General features: G+C 47.2%; 3 protein-coding genes across 3 annotated transcripts in view; 1 reads left to right on the top strand and 2 right to left on the bottom strand.

Moving 5' to 3' along the window:
• Window positions 1–20,802, top strand: part of SNRPE (small nuclear ribonucleoprotein polypeptide E) — a 302,587-nt gene that overhangs the window by 214,516 nt on the left and 67,269 nt on the right. The window lies entirely within an intron of this gene.
• Window positions 1,037–3,825, bottom strand: LOC126051944 (zinc finger CCCH domain-containing protein 11A-like; the record flags this gene model as incomplete). The annotated part of the gene is given in 7 exon segments (XM_049831881.1): window positions 1,037–1,101; window positions 1,637–1,773; window positions 2,076–2,116; window positions 2,118–2,278; window positions 2,727–2,850; window positions 3,467–3,586; window positions 3,772–3,825. Coding segments are annotated over 7 exon segments (702 nt in total), but the record flags the coding sequence as incomplete, so codon positions are not given.
• On the bottom strand, window positions 11,004–13,802 carry LOC126051948 (zinc finger CCCH domain-containing protein 11A-like; the record flags this gene model as incomplete). The annotated part of the gene is given in 7 exon segments (XM_049831884.1): window positions 11,004–11,068; window positions 11,604–11,740; window positions 12,043–12,083; window positions 12,085–12,245; window positions 12,694–12,817; window positions 13,444–13,563; window positions 13,749–13,802. Coding segments are annotated over 7 exon segments (702 nt in total), but the record flags the coding sequence as incomplete, so codon positions are not given.

Below are 20,802 nucleotides of genomic sequence, written 5' to 3'. Positions count from 1 at the left end.
GCTTCCGGGGATCTTTTCTTAGATTTGCCTTTCAGCTGCTAACCAAATTTGCCACTTCTGCCTGCCGTCAATACACATCTCTGCCAAAATGTATTTTCCTCCGGCACGCAGCAAAAATACCCTTCAACATAGTCACGTTTAGATGAGGGCACCCGAACAACGCCTCACAAAAAGCTCTTCCTCTGGAGGCTTTCTGTTTTCCCATCCTCTCGCCAAGATTCAGTTGAATCACGGGCTCCTCCCCTAAGACAAAGACTAATCTAGCTCTTCACTGCACAGAAGCCAGTAGCCACTAAGAGCATTGTCCTTCTAGCCCACGTCCCGGCAAAAGGCACTCTTCTGGTAGCCAAACCACAGAAACGAGTGACTACGCGTAGTAGTAGTGCCCCACGGTTTTTGCCTTTCAAAGGAATTTGTGCAGATCTGAACACCACCACTTATACACAGACTCGTATCACGCTACTGTCCGCAAGAGCCACCGTCAGCCTGGTCAACGCTTCAAAAATTGGCTACTTGTATAATACCATCTTCTATAGGTCTGCCCTTGCATTACTGCCCGGTTTTCCCAGTTATCCCCTTATTTGCATACTGACACTCGTATTGACATTAGCCTCTCTCTCTGCTGCTACTGCACTTCACCCAACCGCTACTTCCGCCACGTGCTGTCGACACATTAGCTCATTCACAAATCTCACTCAACTTCAGGAACATGAGAGTCCAATTAAGCACACTGGAGGGTCTGTAAGGTGGTGTAATACATGATGAGCTACGGCTTAATGTCAGGCTGATAAAAACCCCTTCTGGATCTTTTACTGCAACACAACAAACTGAGCACCTACAAATGCCAAATATTTGCAATCAAACCAGGGCCTGGAAGCCTAAAAGCATGGTTTCCATTAGAAAAGGCAGCACCAGCAGGCTAACGTGTCTGAATTATCTTAATTATTACTTAACCTTTCGGTTGAGGAGCCATGAAATGGAAACAATAGTAGTCACTACAAGTAGGGGATATTAACTCACCACCTTGGCTTTTTGTTTTTTCCTTTAGTTTCTCCAATTTGATTTCTTCAAGTGTTTTTATTCCAAAATTTAAATTGTCCTCTGAAAACAGAAAATCATTAATGAAGCTGAGGCCTAAAGGCACATGTTGAAGAGCACACATCCTCAAGCTTCTGACAGCTCAGAACCCTTCCAAAGTCTTCCAAATAAACCCTCTCAACACTCCCCACCAGGACAAAAAGCCATAGAACGGATGGGTATTTTGGTAAGCGATTGGCACCCTTCTTCACCCCTCCTCCCACCCTACAGAGTAAAACCTGCAGTTTTAAGCGTTTTAATCCATCTACACGATATTAGATTCCATTAGACATGGCTTCTTCCCACAGTGTTTGAAAGGACACATTTGCAGGCATTTCAACTCCACGCTGTGGCTCTCTTTTGTTTTACAAACGTCTACAAGGAGGAGTTGACCTGTCTGACCCAAGGGACACACGACAGTATTAGACAGGAATGAGCTCGTGGAAATAACTGACTCCATCCAGCTACCCGATGTTCTACTGTAGATTTAGAACATATCACTTTGGAGTTCATCGTCAAGTTCTCCTTCCAAGCCATCCTACTACAGCTGCTAGAATACCTTGCTTTGTATCAGCCCCGCGTTTCCCAGTGGAAATTATCCGCGATCCACTACGGGCTTGTGTTGCTGGTTGCTGGACAGGTGTTTTAGTTTCATCTCCTTCTTCAGAAAGCTGCTCTGAAAGTCCAAAATAAAACCTCTTCAGTTATGGAGCAGGGATTATACAAGGCGTTTCATGCTCATGTAGCTCGTACAACGACGTTTCAGTCCACGGTTCATATTCTGTTCGCATTCTTAACTACAAGCAACTGTTTGCGGGAGGTGTTTTTTAAACAGCTGCATTGACTTGACAGGCTCATACAAGCGAGAGCTATACCGGGGAAAAAAATATTTAAGACTCCAGACTCTCGTCCGTAGCTTTAAACACGACACAGTTCAGGCACTCTGTGAAGTTATACATTCACCTCCAGTAGAAATGCCTTCAGTAAGCAAAAAGTACCCATCTTCATCGTCATCTGCAGCACTGATTACAACTGGCTGGAGGATGTGTAGGACTTGGGACCTTTTCAGAGCTTTCCACTTTCATCACCCCCCTCAGCTGCGGAGTGGGACTTGACTGGACAGAAAGTGTGTTTTGCTGCAGTGACGCCTGAGCCATTTTCACATCATCTTCTGCAGGCTCAGGTGGACTTGGAAGCGTAGCTAGAGGAAGACGAGGACCATCTCTCATTTGGCCATGTAAAACTGTCACCCCAACCTTGCACTCACTGTCTAGATACGGTAGATAAGGTAGACAACCCACCTGGCTGCTGAATTCAGAGTTTCCTATTCCCCACCCCTACGAACACACTAGGAACAACGGCTTCCCTTCACACACTCATCTCACCACCCTACCCTCCAGAAAGGATGAAATGAAGGGAAAGCCACCTGAAGTGCAAAGATCACACAAAGCACAGAGAAGCTGAGCATGAAAGAAAAAATTAAACACCAGAATTACAGTCCGTTTAGCTGAGAGCCTGTGACTGCTCACTTCTCCCTACGCTCATCAGTGAGCAGTTACTTGATGCCTTCTACGGCATTGTACCCACTCCGAAGTAATATTCAGAATTAATTCTTTCATGCTTAAAGGAAAAGGGCCCAAGAAACTCACTTTTGCTTGGCGGGAAGAAGCGCCCATCAACATAGCGTCCTTTCGTGTGATGGAACGCGCAGTTGGATTTCTGACAGCCAGCTGGTTGATTCTCCCAGTAGCAAGGAATCTCACTGCGCTTTTTCTGAAGACAGAAAGAAAGAAAAGCTCGTGGTAACACTCGCCTTAGGCTTGCTAAGAGACATAGTTACACGTCATGCCAGAGACAGGGCTATCGCAGTGCAGTGCGGAAACATCATTCCCAAGGGCAGTCTATCACTGAAAGCATTTCAGGGCAGATCGACAAAACTTGCGTAAGCTGTAACTACTACATATTATCTAGCTTTCCTGTCGTTCCGTTGGAGAAGTCGCGGGCTCGCACACATCAGTTCAGGGTGGGTTAAACTAAGACAATGTGCAAAATACTGGGATTATTCAGAGGGGAAAAATGCCTTGAACTGCCTAGCTTGAATCTATCTCAAGTTCTCTTTCAGAGCCTTATTTCCTTCCCATCTTCTCCCTCCCCGCCCTGTGCTACCCCAAGACGTCAGAACAACGCCAGCACCTAATACAAAAATGTCTTGCTGAGGTATACCTCAGAAATTGATTTTTCTTCCCCCAACTTCCTCCCACCCCCCTCCAAGTAACAGAAACCAGTATCATTTGAAAGCAAGTAAATCTAGCACGTTCAGTCTGCCGACAGCAAGGAAAAATGCTTTCAGGGATTTAGTTGGAGAACACATCTTTAGGCAAACACTCACATCGACTTCCATGTGTCTCAATCTGCAGGTAGGCTTGAAACAGCGACCCTCCTGCCACCGCCTGCACACTCTCTCACTTCCCAGAGCAGCCGCACAGTGGCGGAAGGAACAGCTGTCTCCCTGTAACCAAAAGGAAACCCACAAAGAGGAAATTAAAAGAGTACAGCCTCAAAAATTATCCATGCTAGTAGAACTGGAAGCAGAATCTAACTGCTTCTTAAGTTAACAGACTTCTGGATGTCTCCGCCCCCTCCTCTCCTAAAAACTCAACAAGAAACCCCAAAGCAAAAGCAGCCCAAACATACCTTGTCACAGGTGGAATAGAAATAGAAGTAGCAGTCGTCCCCTTGCTTGGACATAATCGACACCGTCTGAGAACGAGCTCAGGTTCGAAGGGTTCGCTCTCAGCAGGGACTTCCTCCAGTCCTCGTAAGAGCTGCCTTCGCTCTTTCTTGGACGGAAAGTCTCCTGACGGCTCGATCAGTCAAATCGTCTTTTTCAAAGTAACCCTAAAGAAAGGTATCAGTAAGTGAAAAAGGAGAAACAGTCCTACTCCCCGGTCTAACCTTTTTTGTTGCACCCCAGCTAACGCACGAGAGGAGTATTATTGCCCCTACCTGTGGGTTATAAAGCACAAAGTATTTCACTTGGGCAGTCTCTCTTGCTGCTCTGCTTTGTGCCTTTAATCGCTTACAAAAATATTAAAGATGCTTAACGCCCCCCCTGTTGATTAGGACAGCCAGATCACAAGGAAGGCAGAGCCCCAGGAACTACGTGTTCTCATCCCCCTTGTCAATCCGTCAGCCTTACCCCAGACGCAGACAGCTGCTGATGATTTACCTGCTGGTCACCGCACTCCACTAGCCTGACAGCGCCCTCGGTGTCACAAGTTACACAGAGAATGCTGCACTATGATGCGTATGCAAACCACCCATCATGTCGTCTGAAGCGCAGGACAAGCTCTTGCTAACACATCTCATTCTCTGGATGAGAATCTGAAGCCAAGTTGTCCACAGCTGAAGCAGAATAGCCAGAATTTCCACTCCTTACAGTTGTTTTAGTCAACTCTACCTGTTAAATACTGTCTGGACATACATACACATACCTGTTTATGCACACACCAAGAGCGAGTGATGATAAAGTCAGCAAGAGTGAGAGTAAAAATTAGAATGTGGGGCTATTTGCCACAGCAGACTGCATAGAAAGTCTCTCATTTTGAGGGAACCGGCAAACCCAAAAGATCTACGTAACGGTTTGATGAATGTGCCTTCAAGGCTGATGCTTTATAACACGAGGGATTTGGGGGTCAGCACACAAACAGGCATACCTACCTACACGCATACAGTATCAACGTTTCTACACACGCGAGCGTGCACAGCCTATGTTGCACGATATCCGTAGCGAGAGCAACTCTCAGCCCTAATCGGACACGCGGAGTTGCAATCAATTAACAGCAGGGAGACAGCAGATCGAGGATACCGCAAGCTTTGAGAGGCAGGGAAATGCTTCCTTTGCAAGTGGCATGGCTGCATGATACCAAGAATTTGGGATGACTTTGATTTTTAGGAAAGAATTTGTTCTCTTTTTACATCAGAGCCAATGCTACAAGTTTGCCTTCATACGCTCTTCTCTAATCCATATATCCATCATCATGCATTGCAGCAAGATCACGGAAGGTTTGAAAAGATGGCTTAGGTCCAGTTCGACAGCTGATGATTTTTTGGTGCCTCCAGAGCTGAAACTGATCTTCTTTAGCCACAAGCAGGTTTTCTTCATGCGAAGTCAGATACTTTGATTCTTACTCTTTTAAAGATACTAAATGCCATAAAACCTGCAACCACACCAGATAAAGCTCAAATTCAAGCGGTTCTGACCCCTTTCATTCAGACGCTGCGCGTTTCTGTGCAAGTATTTCTGACTCTCTTGGACAAAACAGAATGAAATGGTTCTTACAAATTAATAGCAAAAGGTTGGAACCTTCTACTCACACAAACACTAGCGGATTTTCAAGGAGGTTTTTTTTTTTTTCTGGCAGGGAATTTTCCCAAATCTGAAATAAAGAGAGGACAAGGTGGGTTCTCATGTTAGTTATTGGGTTTTGACTGCTTGTCAAAGGGAAGAAAAACAGTTGTTAAGTGCAAGGGTTCCTTCCCTTCTTCAGTATTGATGGGACTATTCACTTTTCACCCTTAGCACCTTCGAAAACAGACTGTTGTGTCATGCAGATTCCTACGCATCTCCTCCTAGAAATTACTGGGTGTGCTGCTGATGCCATTGATAATTAAATGAAATTTCAAGCACGATTTCCGCAGTTTGCACAAGCCAACTCCTAAATGGAAGGCAAGTAAGGACCACTGCTTTGCCCAGCAGAGGCATTCCAACACAAATCAGGAGGAATTCACGGTCTAGAAGGTGCCATTTCTTTTCCCTAGGAAGTGAGACACACCTGTATAGTGCAACTTTACTATATCCACCACCATGGGGGGAACAAGAGAAATCCCCTCAGATCTAGCTCTTTTGAATGTCCAAGCAGCTCAGCATTCCGCTTGTCGCCTTCCATATTCCTGAGCAGGAGTTTGACTGGACCCCTCCAGCCACCCGGGCTGCAGAAAAAGTGCAGCGCAGCCCATCCGTTGTTACGCACATTTGAAAGACAAAGACTCGTCTCAGGCAGAGGCAGATTCTTTCTCCTTCATGTTCAACAAAACCACCAGCTCAAGAAACAGCAGGAACCGAGACCTAGCCCGTATCCGCTCACTGTACTCCAAACTCAACCCTCTTCACACCTTTCATGCTTTAAAGCCTTGCTACGGGGAAGGCTCACGCAGCCAGGTTTCAGGCATCGCTCGGCTTACACAGACATACTGACATACCCAGCTGTTTCCTTGATTTTGGTTTGGAGTGAATTTCCTCTGCGTCGTCCGGCACCAAGTTCACACATTCATCAAAGCCCTAAAAATCAGCAACAAAAGCCGCCGCTGAGCTACGTGCCCTGCTCTAAACTTCAGCAACAACGACACAAACTATCGTGAGCTGTGCTGACGTGGGCTGGACAATTAAGACTATTAATTGGAGAGGCACCCCCCACGCTAGTTTTTCCTGACAGGAAGAAACAGTTTTATAAATTTGAAGAACAACCAACAAAACACCCAATCCAAAGAGATCCTGAGACTCACAGTGATGCAGCCTTCTAGCCGCATGCTCGGAAAGACCCGTCCGGTGTGCCGCCCCGCTCCCCACACGGCTCAAAGGGCCCTGCGCAAGAAGCACCAGGACGTTCCTCGCACACGGGGCCGAAGCCGCGGCAGCCCGGCGGTACTCACGTTCTGCAGGTAGCGGAAGATGAGGTTCTGGAGCGGAGCGTTAAGGACGCCCCACAGACAGACCACGCACCTGCACCTTTCCTGCGCCAGGGTTTGGTAAAAATGCTGTTAACTGCTGTCATGGGGAACAGCTCAACTACCGGTGAAGGCGGAGGCGGCCAGGCTACATTTAATACAGGACCTTCAGGAGAATACGGGCATAACAGCGAAAAATAAAATATTTACAGAAACCATGGCATACACCAAACCTCGTCTCCACGGACAGAGCCTAGGCCGGGGACAGTGAAGGCTGACAACAGAGCAGGAGGAGGGAAGCAGCGAGGGGAAAGCCTTCCTCGCCGGGCTCTCGCGCGCTCTTCCTCTCTCCCAAAGTCCACGAGCGAGCGACCGACCGACCGACCCATGCTGGCAGAAACTCCATGCTTGCTCCCAGCGGGAGAAAGTCCTTTGGCAGGATAAAGCATCGGCAGCTTGGGGCTGGGTGACCCTTCTGGAGCCGGAACAGCAGTTTGCTCAGTTTTGGTTTCAGACCTTTCCTCTAGGAACAAAGACAGCACAGTGGACTATCAAAGCACGCAAGTGTTTTCTTCCAAAGAGAAAGTATTGACAATCCACTCCGACAACCGATTTTTCCTCTGCCAGCAGCAAATGCCTGAGGGCCGCCCCACCTTCACAAATCCTCGTAGGAAGAGACTCAAGTTCTTCAAAACTTTAAGAAAATGATTCAAAAGGTAGCTGCTAGGGAAAACGATCCCTGGTGGCAGGGTACACAATAGACCCCAGTCTCAGCTGTCTTCTGCAGGGTCACAAATTCAGACCGCATGTCTGACCAGCAGGGAAGTTCAGGACAACTGCGTGCAGGTACTCCCAATGTCTACCAGTTCACCTGTGCTTTAAGACTCCTTGCAAAGCCTCAGCTAGAAAAAGAATCACCTCTGGGTATCCAACAAAAGAATCAGTTTCCATTTATTTCTTTCTTTATTTTAAGCCTTAAGACTATGCGCTTCAGGTGTCCAGCATTTCAGCAAGCTCCATGAGGAGCTCATCCTCATCCTTCTCTGGGTCCGGGTCAATTATCTCTTCCAGTTTGCCTCCTGAGATCTCCCAAAGAAACTGCTCAAAGTCGTCTTCTACAGAGAAGGGGGCTTCCCAGGCCCCTGTGGAGCTCAACCCCTCTGTCTTTACTGCTACTCCTGAGGAAGCTGAGGTCGAGCTTGAGACCTCTGACGGTGCCACAGAGTCTGCCGGGCTTCCAGGATGCAGTTCAGGACTGGGAAGAACAAGAAAGAGAGCAAATCAGTGTATGACATTCCTTAAGCAGAGAGATGTTTTCTGCAAACCAGCTCTTAAAATGGTAGTTAATCCCTCCTACCCCTCAGCCTTACGCAGGGATTGTTATTCAATTAACCTGGGGCTGCTTCTAGAGTCCAATGTATCAGCAGGTACATTTTGCAGTTTGGGGATTTATCCGCGAAGACACAGCATCTGGGGTCTGGCAAAGAAGGTTCCGTTTTTGTCGCCACAGGCACTTTGCCACCTTTACTAATTTGACTGCAAAAGGGTGACCAAGTCAACCTCCGCAGGCGTTCAGAAAACCCAAGAAGCCACTGAAAAGCTGTACCAACTTGCAGCATTTTCAGACAAGGATCTAGATAAGCAGTCCAGCCAGCTCCTAGAAACTTATTATTTCAGACGAGTTTTTCCTCTGCTGGATTTTGGCATGAATTATCTCAAAACTCTCATTTTTCCACGTGTGAAAAAAAAGACCAACAACCTTCGTTTCACGTGAAAGGCACACTGATGAAGCGAAAGAACAAGTTGTGGTTGTTACCTGGTTTGGGGTTTTCCTCTCCCGCCTATGGAGAAGAGGCTGCCCTCTGGCAAAGCCGGAACAAGGGCCTAGGAAGAAGCAAGATGGTTTTTATGATACACAGGTCAAAGACTGCTTTGCAGATTCTTCCTCCGCTGCTTCTCCTCTGGCAGTGCTGAGCCTTAACCAAAATACAGAGCCAGGGCACACCTGAAGAAAAGTTAGCATTCCCTTAACGTTTACTAACGACCTTGGGTCTTCTTAAAGAACGCAGCAATTAAAGGACATGGCAGAGCATTATGTAAACACTGCCATTCACCTCGTAAAGAGCAGAAAGGTACTACGAGCGTCCTGTCGACCACTTTTGGATTTAAAAGGGAACGGAGACCCGTAGAACATTTCAGTCTTCCATCTTTTCTCCAAGAGGAGGCTACAACTTGGGCATAAATTTTACTAGGGACCCACTACTGCCTCAGCCGCTCTCCTTACCACAGCCGCTTTTTTAGCTGAAGGCTCCTTCCCGTCGCCACCAGTGGCACTCGGTGGCTTCACAGCCGCCACGGCAGACGGATGACTCTCGGCTGCCTTACGTTTCAGTGGCTGCTTTCTGGGGAAGGTGGCTTTCCCATCCAAAGGCTTCAGGCACCCCTTTGGTTTGGCTAGAGTAAAAGGAAGAGAGAATTGATACCGTCTTGCTCTGCCTCAGGAAAAAAAAACCCAACAAACAAACAGGTTCTCTTAACAGCGCCACAGTCCTTCTAGTTAAGTGTATTTAGCCAGCAGCTAAACAGCACTCGAGCTTCAGCACTCGAGCAAGAGGAATCAGGCAGGGTTTTTTAAATTCACTTTTAGGGCTGTATGAAAGCTCATGGAAAGACAAAAGGGGAACGCATACTTAATAGCCAGTTCGTACCTGTCTCTGTACGGCTCTGTTCAGAGGGCAGTCCTAGCCTCTCCTTCAGAGACCTGGGGACTTGAACTACAAGAGAGAACAGAAAAAGTTGGGCAGGCTGCATAAATCTCCATTTGCTGTTCACGTTTCGAAATGAGAGCCGTCACGTCACTGGGATTCAGAGCTACCTTGAGCCCGCAACCAACACGCACAAAGAACCACTAGAAGAAAGGACAAACAGCAAACCTAAACAGAAAATCTGTGCATCAAATCCCCATGTCTGCTTAGTAGCTGCACCTCTCTTTGGTGCTTTGTCAGCACTCTCCAGAACCTCTGTCTTCTTCCCCAGCCTGTCAGCAAGCTTGCGCTTTAACGGAAGGACACTTTTACCAGCTTCAGAAAGAGAGGAAACAGGCAATACTTTAAGAACGTTTCTCTGGAGGCGGATTTTAGAACAGTCAGCCACAAACTTCCATGCTTCCGGGGATCTTTTCTTAGATTTGCCTTTCAGCTGCTAACCAAATTTGCCACTTCTGCCTGCCGTCAATACACATCTCTGCCAAAATGTATTTTCCTCCGGCACGCAGCAAAAATACCCTTCAACATAGTCACGTTTAGATGAGGGCACCCGAACAACGCCTCACAAAAAGCTCTTCCTCTGGAGGCTTTCCGTTTTCCCATCCTCTCGCTAAGATTCAGTTGAATCACAGGCTCCTCCCCTAAGACAAAGACTAATCTAGCTCTTCACTGCACAGAAGCCAGTAGCCACTAAGAGCATTGTCCTTCTAGCCCACGTCCCGGCAAAAGGCACTCTTCTGGTAGCCAAACCACAGAAACGAGTGACTACGCGTAGTAGTAGTGCCCCACGGTTTTTGCCTTTCAAAGGAATTTGTGCAGATCTGAACACCACCACTTATACACAGACTCGTATCACGCTACTGTCCGCAAGAGCCACCGTCAGCCTGGTCAACGCTTCAAAAATTGGCTACTTGTATAATACCATCTTCTATAGGTCTGCCCTTGCATTACTGCCCGGTTTTCCCAGTTATCCCCTTATTTGCATACTGACACTCGTATTGACATTAGCCTCTCTCTCTGCTGCTACTGCACTTCACCCAACCGCTACTTCCGCCACGTGCTGTCGACACATTAGCTCATTCACAAATCTCACTCAACTTCAGGAACATGAGAGTCCAATTAAGCACACTGGAGGGTCTGTAAGGTGGTGTAATACATGATGAGCTACGGCTTAATGTCAGGCTGATAAAAACCCCTTCTGGATCTTTTACTGCAACACAACAAACTGAGCACCTACAAATGCCAAATATTTGCAATCAAACCAGGGCCTGGAAGCCTAAAAGCATGGTTTCCATTAGAAAAGGCAGCACCAGCAGGCTAACGTGTCTGAATTATCTTAATTATTACTTAACCTTTTGGTTAAGGAGCCATGAAATGGAAACAATAGTAGTCACTACAAGTAGGGGATATTAACTCACCACCTTGGCTTTTTGTTTTTTCCTTTAGTTTCTCCAATTTGATTTCTTCAAGTGTTTTTATTCCAAAATTTAAATTGTCCTCTGAAAACAGAAAATCATTAATGAAGCTGAGGCCTAAAGGCACATGTTGAAGAGCACACATCCTCAAGCTTCTGACAGCTCAGAACCCTTCCAAAGTCTTCCAAATAAACCCTCTCAACACTCCCCACCAGGACAAAAAGCCATAGAACGGATGGGTATTTTGGTAAGCGATTGGCACCCTTCTTCACCCCTCCTCCCACCCTACAGAGTAAAACCTGCAGTTTTAAGCGTTTTAATCCATCTACACGATATTAGATTCCATTAGACATGGCTTCTTCCCACAGTGTTTGAAAGGACACATTTGCAGGCATTTCAACTCCACGCTGTGGCTCTCTTTTGTTTTACAAAAGTCTACAAGGAGGAGTTGACCTGTCTGACCCAAGGGACACACGACAGTATTAGACAGGAATGAGCTCGTGGAAATAACTGACTCCATCCAGCTACCCGATGTTCTACTGTAGATTTAGAACATATCACTTTGGAGTTCATCGTCAAGTTCTCCTTCCAAGCCATCCTACTACAGCTGCTAGAATACCTTGCTTTGTATCAGCCCCGCGTTTCCCAGTGGAAATTATCCGCGATCCACTACGGGCTTGTGTTGCTGGTTGCTGGACAGGTGTTTTAGTTTCATCTCCTTCTTCAGAAAGCTGCTCTGAAAGTCCAAAATAAAACCTCTTCAGTTATGGAGCAGGGATTATACAAGGCGTTTCATGCTCATGTAGCTCGTACAACGACGTTTCAGTCCACGGTTCATATTCTGTTCGCATTCTTAACTACAAGCAACTGTTTGCGGGAGGTGTTTTTTAAACAGCTGCATTGACTTGACAGGCTCATACAAGCGAGAGCTATACCGGGGAAAAAAATATTTAAGACTCCAGACTCTCGTCCGTAGCTTTAAACACGACACAGTTCAGGCACTCTGTGAAGTTATACATTCACCTCCAGTAGAAATGCCTTCAGTAAGCAAAAAGTACCCATCTTCATCGTCATCTGCAGCACTGATTACAACTGGCTGGAGGATGTGTAGGACTTGGGACCTTTTCAGAGCTTTCCACTTTCATCACCCCCCTCAGCTGCGGAGTGGGACTTGACTGGACAGAAAGTGTGTTTTGCTGCAGTGACGCCTGAGCCATTTTCACATCATCTTCTGCAGGCTCAGGTGGACTTGGAAGCGTAGCTAGAGGAAGACGAGGACCATCTCTCATTTGGCCATGTAAAACTGTCACCCCGACCTTGCACTCACTGTCTAGATACGGTAGATAAGGTAGACAACCCACCTGGCTGCTGAATTCAGAGTTTCCTATTCCCCACCCCTACGAACACACTAGGAACAACGGCTTCCCTTCACACACTCATCTCACCACCCTACCCTCCAGAAAGGATGAAATGAAGGGAAAGCCACCTGAAGTGCAAAGATCACACAAAGCACAGAGAAGCTGAGCATGAAAGAAAAAATTAAACACCAGAATTACAGTCCGTTTAGCTGAGAGCCTGTGACTGCTCACTTCTCCCTACGCTCATCAGTGAGCAGTTACTTGATGCCTTCTACGGCATTGTACCCACTCCGAAGTAATATTCAGAATTAATTCTTTCATGCTTAAAGGAAAAGGGCCCAAGAAACTCACTTTTGCTTGGCGGGAAGAAGCGCCCATCAACATAGCGTCCTTTCGTGTGATGGAACGCGCAGTTGGATTTCTGACAGCCAGCTGGTTGATTCTCCCAGTAGCAAGGAATCTCACTGCGCTTTTTCTGAAGACAGAAAGAAAGAAAAGCTCGTGGTAACACTCGCCTTAGGCTTGCTAAGAGACATAGTTACACGTCATGCCAGAGACAGGGCTATCGCAGTGCAGTGCGGAAACATCATTCCCAAGGGCAGTCTATCACTGAAAGCATTTCAGGGCAGATCGACAAAACTTGCGTAAGCTGTAACTACTACATATTATCTAGCTTTCCTGTCGTTCCGTTGGAGAAGTCGCGGGCTCGCACACATCAGTTCAGGGTGGGTTAAACTAAGACAATGTGCAAAATACTGGGATTATTCAGAGGGGAAAAATGCCTTGAACTGCCTAGCTTGAATCTATCTCAAGTTCTCTTTCAGAGCCTTATTTCCTTCCCATCTTCTCCCTCCCCGCCCTGTGCTACCCCAAGACGTCAGAACAACGCCAGCACCTAATACAAAAATGTCTTGCTGAGGTATACCTCAGAAATTGATTTTTCTTCCCCCAACTTCCTCCCACCCCCCTCCAAGTAACAGAAACCAGTATCATTTGAAAGCAAGTAAATCTAGCACGTACAAGCACATTCAGTCTGCCGACAGCAAGGAAAAATGCTTTCAGGGATTTAGTTGGAGAACACATCTTTAGGCAAACACTCACATCGACTTCCATGTGTCTCAATCTGCAGGTAGGCTTGAAACAGCGACCCTCCTGCCACCGCCTGCACACTCTCTCACTTCCCAGAGCAGCCGCACAGTGGCGGAAGGAACAGCTGTCTCCCTGTAACCAAAAGGAAACCCACAAAGAGGAAATTAAAAGAGTACAGCCTCAAAAATTATCCATGCTAGTAGAACTGGAAGCAGAATCTAACTGCTTCTTAAGTTAACAGACATCTGGATGTCTCCGCCCCCTCCTCTCCTAAAAACTCAACAAGAAACCCCAAAGCAAAAGCAGCCCAAACATACCTTGTCACAGGTGGAATAGAAATAGAAGTAGCAGTCGTCCCCTTGCTTGGACATAATCGACACCGTCTGAGAACGAGCTCAGGTTCGAAGGGTTCGCTCTCAGCAGGGACTTCCTCCAGTCCTCGTAAGAGCTGCCTTCGCTCTTTCTTGGACGGAAAGTCTCCTGACGGCTCGATCAGTCAAATCGTCTTTTTCAAAGTAACCCTAAAGAAAGGTATCAGTAAGTGAAAAAGGAGAAACAGCCCTACTCCCCGGTCTAACCTTTTTTGTTGCACCCCAGCTAACGCACGAGAGGAGTATTATTGCCCCTACCTGTGGGTTATAAAGCACAAAGTATTTCACTTGGGCAGTCTCTCTTGCTGCTCTGCTTTGTGCCTTTAATCGCTTACAAAAATATTAAAGATGCTTAACGCCCCCCCTGTTGATTAGGACAGCCAGATCACAAGGAAGGCAGAGCCCCAGGAACTACGTGTTCTCATCCCCCTTGTCAATCCGTCAGCCTTACCCCAGACGCAGACAGCTGCTGATGATTTACCTGCTGGTCACCGCACTCCACTAGCCTGACAGCGCCCTCGGTGTCACAAGTTACACAGAGAATGCTGCACTATGATGCGTATGCAAACCACCCATCATGTCGTCTGAAGCGCAGGACAAGCTCTTGCTAACACATCTCATTCTCTGGATGAGAATCTGAAGCCAAGTTGTCCACAGCTGAAGCAGAATAGCCAGAATTTCCACTCCTTACAGTTGTTTTAGTCAACTCTACCTGTTAAATACTGTCTGGACATACATACACATACCTGTTTATGCACACACCAAGAGCGAGTGATGATAAAGTCAGCAAGAGTGAGAGTAAAAATTAGAATGTGGGGCTATTTGCCACAGCAGACTGCATAGAAAGTCTCTCATTTTGAGGGAACCGGCAAACCCAAAAGATCTACGTAACGGTTTGATGAATGTGCCTTCAAGGCTGATGCTTTATAACACGAGGGATTTGGGGGTCAGCACACAAACAGGCATACCTACCTACACGCATACAGTATCAACGTTTCTACACACGCGAGCGTGCACAGCCTATGTTGCACGATATCCGTAGCGAGAGCAACTCTCAGCCCTAATCGGACACGCGGAGTTGCAATCAATTAACAGCAGGGAGACAGCAGATCGAGGATACCGCAAGCTTTGAGAGGCAGGGAAATGCTTCCTTTGCAAGTGGCATGGCTGCATGATACCAAGAATTTGGGATGACTTTGATTTTTAGGAAAGAATTTGTTCTCTTTTTACATCAGAGCCAATGCTACAAGTTTGCCTTCATACGCTCTTCTCTAATCCATATATCCATCATCATGCATTGCAGCAAGATCACGGAAGGTTTGAAAAGATGGCTTAGGTCCAGTTCGACAGCTGATGATTTTTTGGTGCCTCCAGAGCTGAAACTGATCTTCTTTAGCCACAAGCAGGTTTTCTTCATGCGAAGTCAGATACTTTGATTCTTACCCTTTTAAAGATACTAAATGCCATAAAACCTGCAACCACACCAGATAAAGCTCAAATTCAAGCGGTTCTGACCCCTTTCATTCAGACGCTGCGCGTTTCTGTGCAAGTATTTCTGACTCTCTTGGACAAAACGGAATGAAATGGTTCTTACAAATTAATAGCAAAAGGTTGGAACCTTCTACTCACACAAACACTAGCGGATTTTCAAGGAGGTTTTTTTTTTTTCTGGCAGGGAATTTTCCCAAATCTGAAATAAAGAGAGGACAAGGTGGGTTCTCATGTTAGTTATTGGGTTTTGACTGCTTGTCAAAGGGAAGAAAAACAGTTGTTAAGTGCAAGGGTTCCTTCCCTTCTTCAGTATTGATGGGACTATTCACTTTTCACCCTTAGCACCTTCGAAAACAGACTGTTGTGTCATGCAGATTCCTACGCATCTCCTCCTAGAAATTACTGGGTGTGCTGCTGATGCCATTGATAATTAAATGAAATTTCAAGCACGATTTCCGCAGTTTGCACAAGCCAACTCCTAAATGGAAGGCAAGTAAGGACCACTGCTTTGCCCAGCAGAGGCATTCCAACACAAATCAGGAGGAATTCACGGTCTAGAAGGTGCCATTTCTTTTCCCTAGGAAGTGAGACACACCTGTATAGTGCAACTTTACTATATCCACCACCATGGGGGGAACAAGAGAAATCCCCTCAGATCTAGCTCTTTTGAATGTCCAAGCAGCTCAGCATTCCGCTTGTCGCCTTCCATATTCCTGAGCAGGAGTTTGACTGGACCCCTCCAGCCACCCGGGCTGCAGAAAAAGTGCAGCGCAGCCCATCCGTTGTTACGCACATTTGAAAGACAAAGACTCGTCTCAGGCAGAGGCAGATTCTTTCTCCTTCACGTTCAACAAAACCACCAGCTCAAGAAACAGCAGGAACCGAGACCTAGCCCGTATCCGCTCACTGTACTCCAAACTCAACCCTCTTCACACCTTTCATGCTTTAAAGCCTTGCTACGGGGAAGGCTCACGCAGCCAGGTTTCAGGCATCGCTCGGCTTACACAGACATACTGACATACCCAGCTGTTTCCTTGATTTTGGTTTGGAGTGAATTTCCTCTGCGTCGTCCGGCACCAAGTTCACACATTCATCAAAGCCCTAAAAATCAGCAACAAAAGCCGCCGCTGAGCTACGTGCCCTGCTCTAAACTTCAGCAACAACGACACAAACTATCGTGAGCTGTGCTGACGTGGGCTGGACAATTAAGACTATTAATTGGAGAGGCACCCCCCACGCTAGTTTTTCCTGACAGGAAGAAACAGTTTTATAAATTTGAAGAACAACCAACAAAACACCCAATCCAAAGAGATCCTGAGACTCACAGTGATGCAGCCTTCTAGCCGCATGCTCGGAAAGACCCGTCCGGTGTGCCGCCCCGCTCCCCACACGGCTCGAAGGGCCCTGCGCAAGAAGCACCAGGACGTTCCTCGCACACGGGGCCGAAGCCGCGGCAGCCCGGCGGTACTCACGTTCTGCAGGTAGCGGAAGATGAGGTTCTGGAGCGGAGCGTTAAGGACGCCCCACAGACAGACCACGCACCTGCACCTTTCCTGCGCCAGGGTTTGGTAAAAATGCTGTTAACTGCTGTCATGGGGAACAGCTCAACTACCGGTGAAGGCGGAGGCGGCCAGGCTACATTTAATACAGGACCTTCAGGAGAATACGGGCATAACAGCGAAAAATAAAATATTTACAGAAACCATGGCATACACCAAACCTCGTCTCCACGGACAGAGCCTAGGCCGGGGACAGTGAAGGCTGACAACAGAGCAGGAGGAGGGAAGCAGCGAGGGGAAAGCCTTCCTCGCCGGGCTCTCGCGCGCTCTTCCTCTCTCCCAAAGTCCACGAGCGACCGACCGACCGACCGACCCATGCTGGCAGAAACTCCATGCTTGCTCCCAGCGGGAGAAAGTCCTTTGGCAGGATAAAGCATCGGCAGCTTGGGGCTGGGTGACCCTTCTGGAGCCGGAACAGCAGTTTGCTCAGTTTTGGTTTCAGACCTTTCCTCTAGGAACAAAGACAGCACAGTGGACTATCAAAGCACGCAAGTGTTTTCTTCCAAAGAGAAAGTATTGACAATCCACTCCGACAACCGATTTTTCCTCTGCCAGCAGCAAATGCCTGAGGGCCGCCCCACCTTCACAAATCCTCGTAGGAAGAGACTCAAGTTCTTCAAAACTTTAAGAAAATGATTCAAAAGGTAGCTGCTAGGGAAAACGATCCCTGGTGGCAGGGTACACAATAGACCCCAGTCTCAGCTGTCTTCTGCAGGGTCACAAATTCAGACCGCATGTCTGACCAGCAGGGAAGTTCAGGACAACTGCGTGCAGGTACTCCCAATGTCTACCAGTTCACCTGTGCTTTAAGACTCCTTGCAAAGCCTCAGCTAGAAAAAGAATCACCTCTGGGTATCCAACAAAAGAATCAGTTTCCATTTATTTCTTTCTTTATTTTAAGCCTTAAGACTATGCGCTTCAGGTGTCCAGCATTTCAGCAAGCTCCATGAGGAGCTCATCCTCATCCTTCTCTGGGTCCGGGTCAATTATCTCTTCCAGTTTGCCTCCTGAGATCTCCCAAAGAAACTGCTCAAAGTCGTCTTCTACAGAGAAGGGGGCTTCCCAGGCCCCTGTGGAGCTCAACCCCTCTGTCTTTACTGCTACTCCTGAGGAAGCTGAGGTCGAGCTTGAGACCTCTGACGGTGCCACAGAGTCTGCCGGGCTTCCAGGATGCAGTTCAGGACTGGGAAGAACAAGAAAGAGAGCAAATCAGTGTATGACATTCCTTAAGCAGAGAGATGTTTTCTGCAAACCAGCTCTTAAAATGGTAGTTAATCCCTCCTACCCCTCAGCCTTACGCAGGGATTGTTATTCAATTAACCTGGGGCTGCTTCTAGAGTCCAATGTACCAGCAGGTACATTTTGCAGTTTGGGGATTTATCCGCGAAGACACAGCATCTGGGGTCTGGCAAAGAAGGTTCCGTTTTTGTCGCCACAGGCACTTTGCCACCTTTACTAATTTGACTGCAAAAGGGTGACCAAGTCAACCTCCGCAGGCGTTCAGAAAACCCAAGAAGCCACTGAAAAGCTGTACCAACTTGCAGCATTTTCAGACAAGGATCTAGATAAGCAGTCCAGCCAGCTCCTAGAAACTTATTATTTCAGACGAGTTTTTCCTCTGCTGGATTTTGGCATGAATTATCTCAAAACTCTCATTTTTCCACGTGTGAAAAAAAAAACCAACAACCTTCGTTTCACGTGAAAGGCACACTGATGAAGCGAAAGAACAAGTTGTGGTTGTTACCTGGTTTGGGGTTTTCCTCTCCCACCTATGGAGAAGAGGCTGCCCTCTGGCAAAGCCGGAACAAGGGCCTAGGAAGAAGCAAGATGGTTTTTATGATACACAGGTCAAAGACTGCTTTGCAGATTCTTCCTCCGCTGCTTCTCCTCTGGCAGTGCTGAGCCTTAACCAAAATACAGAGCCAGGGCACACCTGAAGAAAAGTTAGCATTCCCTTAACGTTTACTAACGACCTTGGGTCTTCTTAAAGAACGCAGCAATTAAAGGACATGGCAGAGCATTATGTAAACACTGCCATTCACCTCGTAAAGAGCAGAAAGGTACTACGAGCGTCCTGTCGACCACTTTTGGATTTAAAAGGGAACGGAGACCCGTAGAACATTTCAGTCTTCCATCTTTTCTCCAAGAGGAGGCTACAACTTGGGCATAAATTTTACTAGGGACCCACTACTGCCTCAGCCGCTCTCCTTACCACAGCCGCTTTTTTAGCTGAAGGCTCCTTCCCGTCGCCACCAGTGGCACTCGGTGGCTTCACAGCCGCCACGGCAGACGGATGACTCTCGGCTGCCTTACGTTTCAGTGGCTGCTTTCTGGGGAAGGTGGCTTTCCCATCCAAAGGCTTCAGGCACCCCTTTGGTTTGGCTAGAGTAAAAGGAAGAGAGAATTGATACCGTCTTGCTCTGCCTCAGGAAAAAAAAACCCAACAAACAAACAGGTTCTCTTAACAGCGCCACAGTCCTTCTAGTTAAGTGTATTTAGCCAGCAGCTAAACAGCACTCGAGCTTCAGCACTCGAGCAAGAGGAATCAGGCAGGGTTTTTTAAATTCACTTTTAGGGCTGTATGAAAGCTCATGGAAAGACAAAAGGGGAAAGCATACTTAATAGCCAGTTCGTACCTGTCTCTGTACGGCTCTGTTCAGAGGGCAGTCCTAGCCTCTCCTTCAGAGACCTGGGGACTTGAACTACAAGAGAGAACAGAAAAAGTTGGGCAGGCTGCATAAATCTCCATTTGCTGTTCACGTTTCGAAATGAGAGCCGTCACGTCACTGGGATTCAGAGCTACCTTGAGCCCGCAACCAACACGCACAAAGAACCACTAGAAGAAAGGACAAACAGCAAACCTAAACAGAAAATCTGTGCATCAAATCCCCATGTCTGCTTAGTAGCTGCACCTCTCTTTGGTGCTTTGTCAGCACTCTCCAGAACCTCTGTCTTCTTCCCCAGCCTGTCAGCAAGCTTGCGCTTTAACAGAAGGACACTTTTACCAGCTTCAGAAAGAGAGGAAACAAGCAATACTTTAAGAACGTTTCTCTGGAGGCGGATTTTAGAACAGCCAGCCACAAACTTCCATGCTTCCGGGGATCTTTTCTTAGATTTGCCTTTCAGCTGATAACCAAATTTGCCACTTCTGCCTGCCGTCAATACACATCTCTGCCAAAATGTATTTTCCTCCGGCACGCAGCAAAAATACCCTTCAACATAGTCACGTTTAGATGAGGGCACCCGAACAACGCCTCACAAAAAGCTCTTCCTCTGGAGGCTTTCCGTTTTCCCATCCTCTCGCCAAGATTCAGTTGAATCACAGGCTCCTCCCCTAAGACAAAGACTAATCTAGCTCTTCACTGCACAGAAGCCAGTAGCCACTAAGAGCATTGTCCTTCTAGCCCACGTCCCGGCAAAAGGCACTCTTCTGGTAGCCAAACCACAGAAACGAGTGACTACGCGTAGTAGTAGTGCCCCACGGTTTTTGCCTTTCAAAGGAATTTGTGCAGATCTGAACACCACCACTTATACACAGACTCGTATCACGCTACTGTCCGCAAGAGCCACCGTCAGCCTGGTCAACGCTTCAAAGATTGGCTACTTGTATAATACCATCTTCTATAGGTCTGCCCTTGCATTACTGCCCGGTTTTCCCAGTTATCCCCTTATTTGCATACTGACACTCGTATTGACATTAGCCTCTCTCTCTGCTGCTACTGCACTTCACCCAACCGCTACTTCCGCCACGTGCTGTCGACACATTAGCTCATTCACAAATCTCACTCAACTTCAGGAACATGAGAGTCCAATTAAGCACATTGGAGGGTCTGTAAGGTGGTGTAATACATGATGAGCTACGGCTTAATGTCAGGCTGATAAAAACCCCTTCTGGATCTTTTACTGCAACACAACAAACTGAGCACCTACAAATGCCAAATATTTGCAAT

The sequence above is a fragment of the Accipiter gentilis genome, chromosome 29 (genome assembly GCF_929443795.1).
Source record: "Accipiter gentilis chromosome 29, bAccGen1.1, whole genome shotgun sequence".
Taxonomy (NCBI): domain Eukaryota; kingdom Metazoa; phylum Chordata; class Aves; order Accipitriformes; family Accipitridae; genus Astur; species Astur gentilis.
The sequence above is the reverse complement of the archived record's forward strand: the minus strand, read 5'-3'. Positions and strand labels throughout refer to the sequence as shown.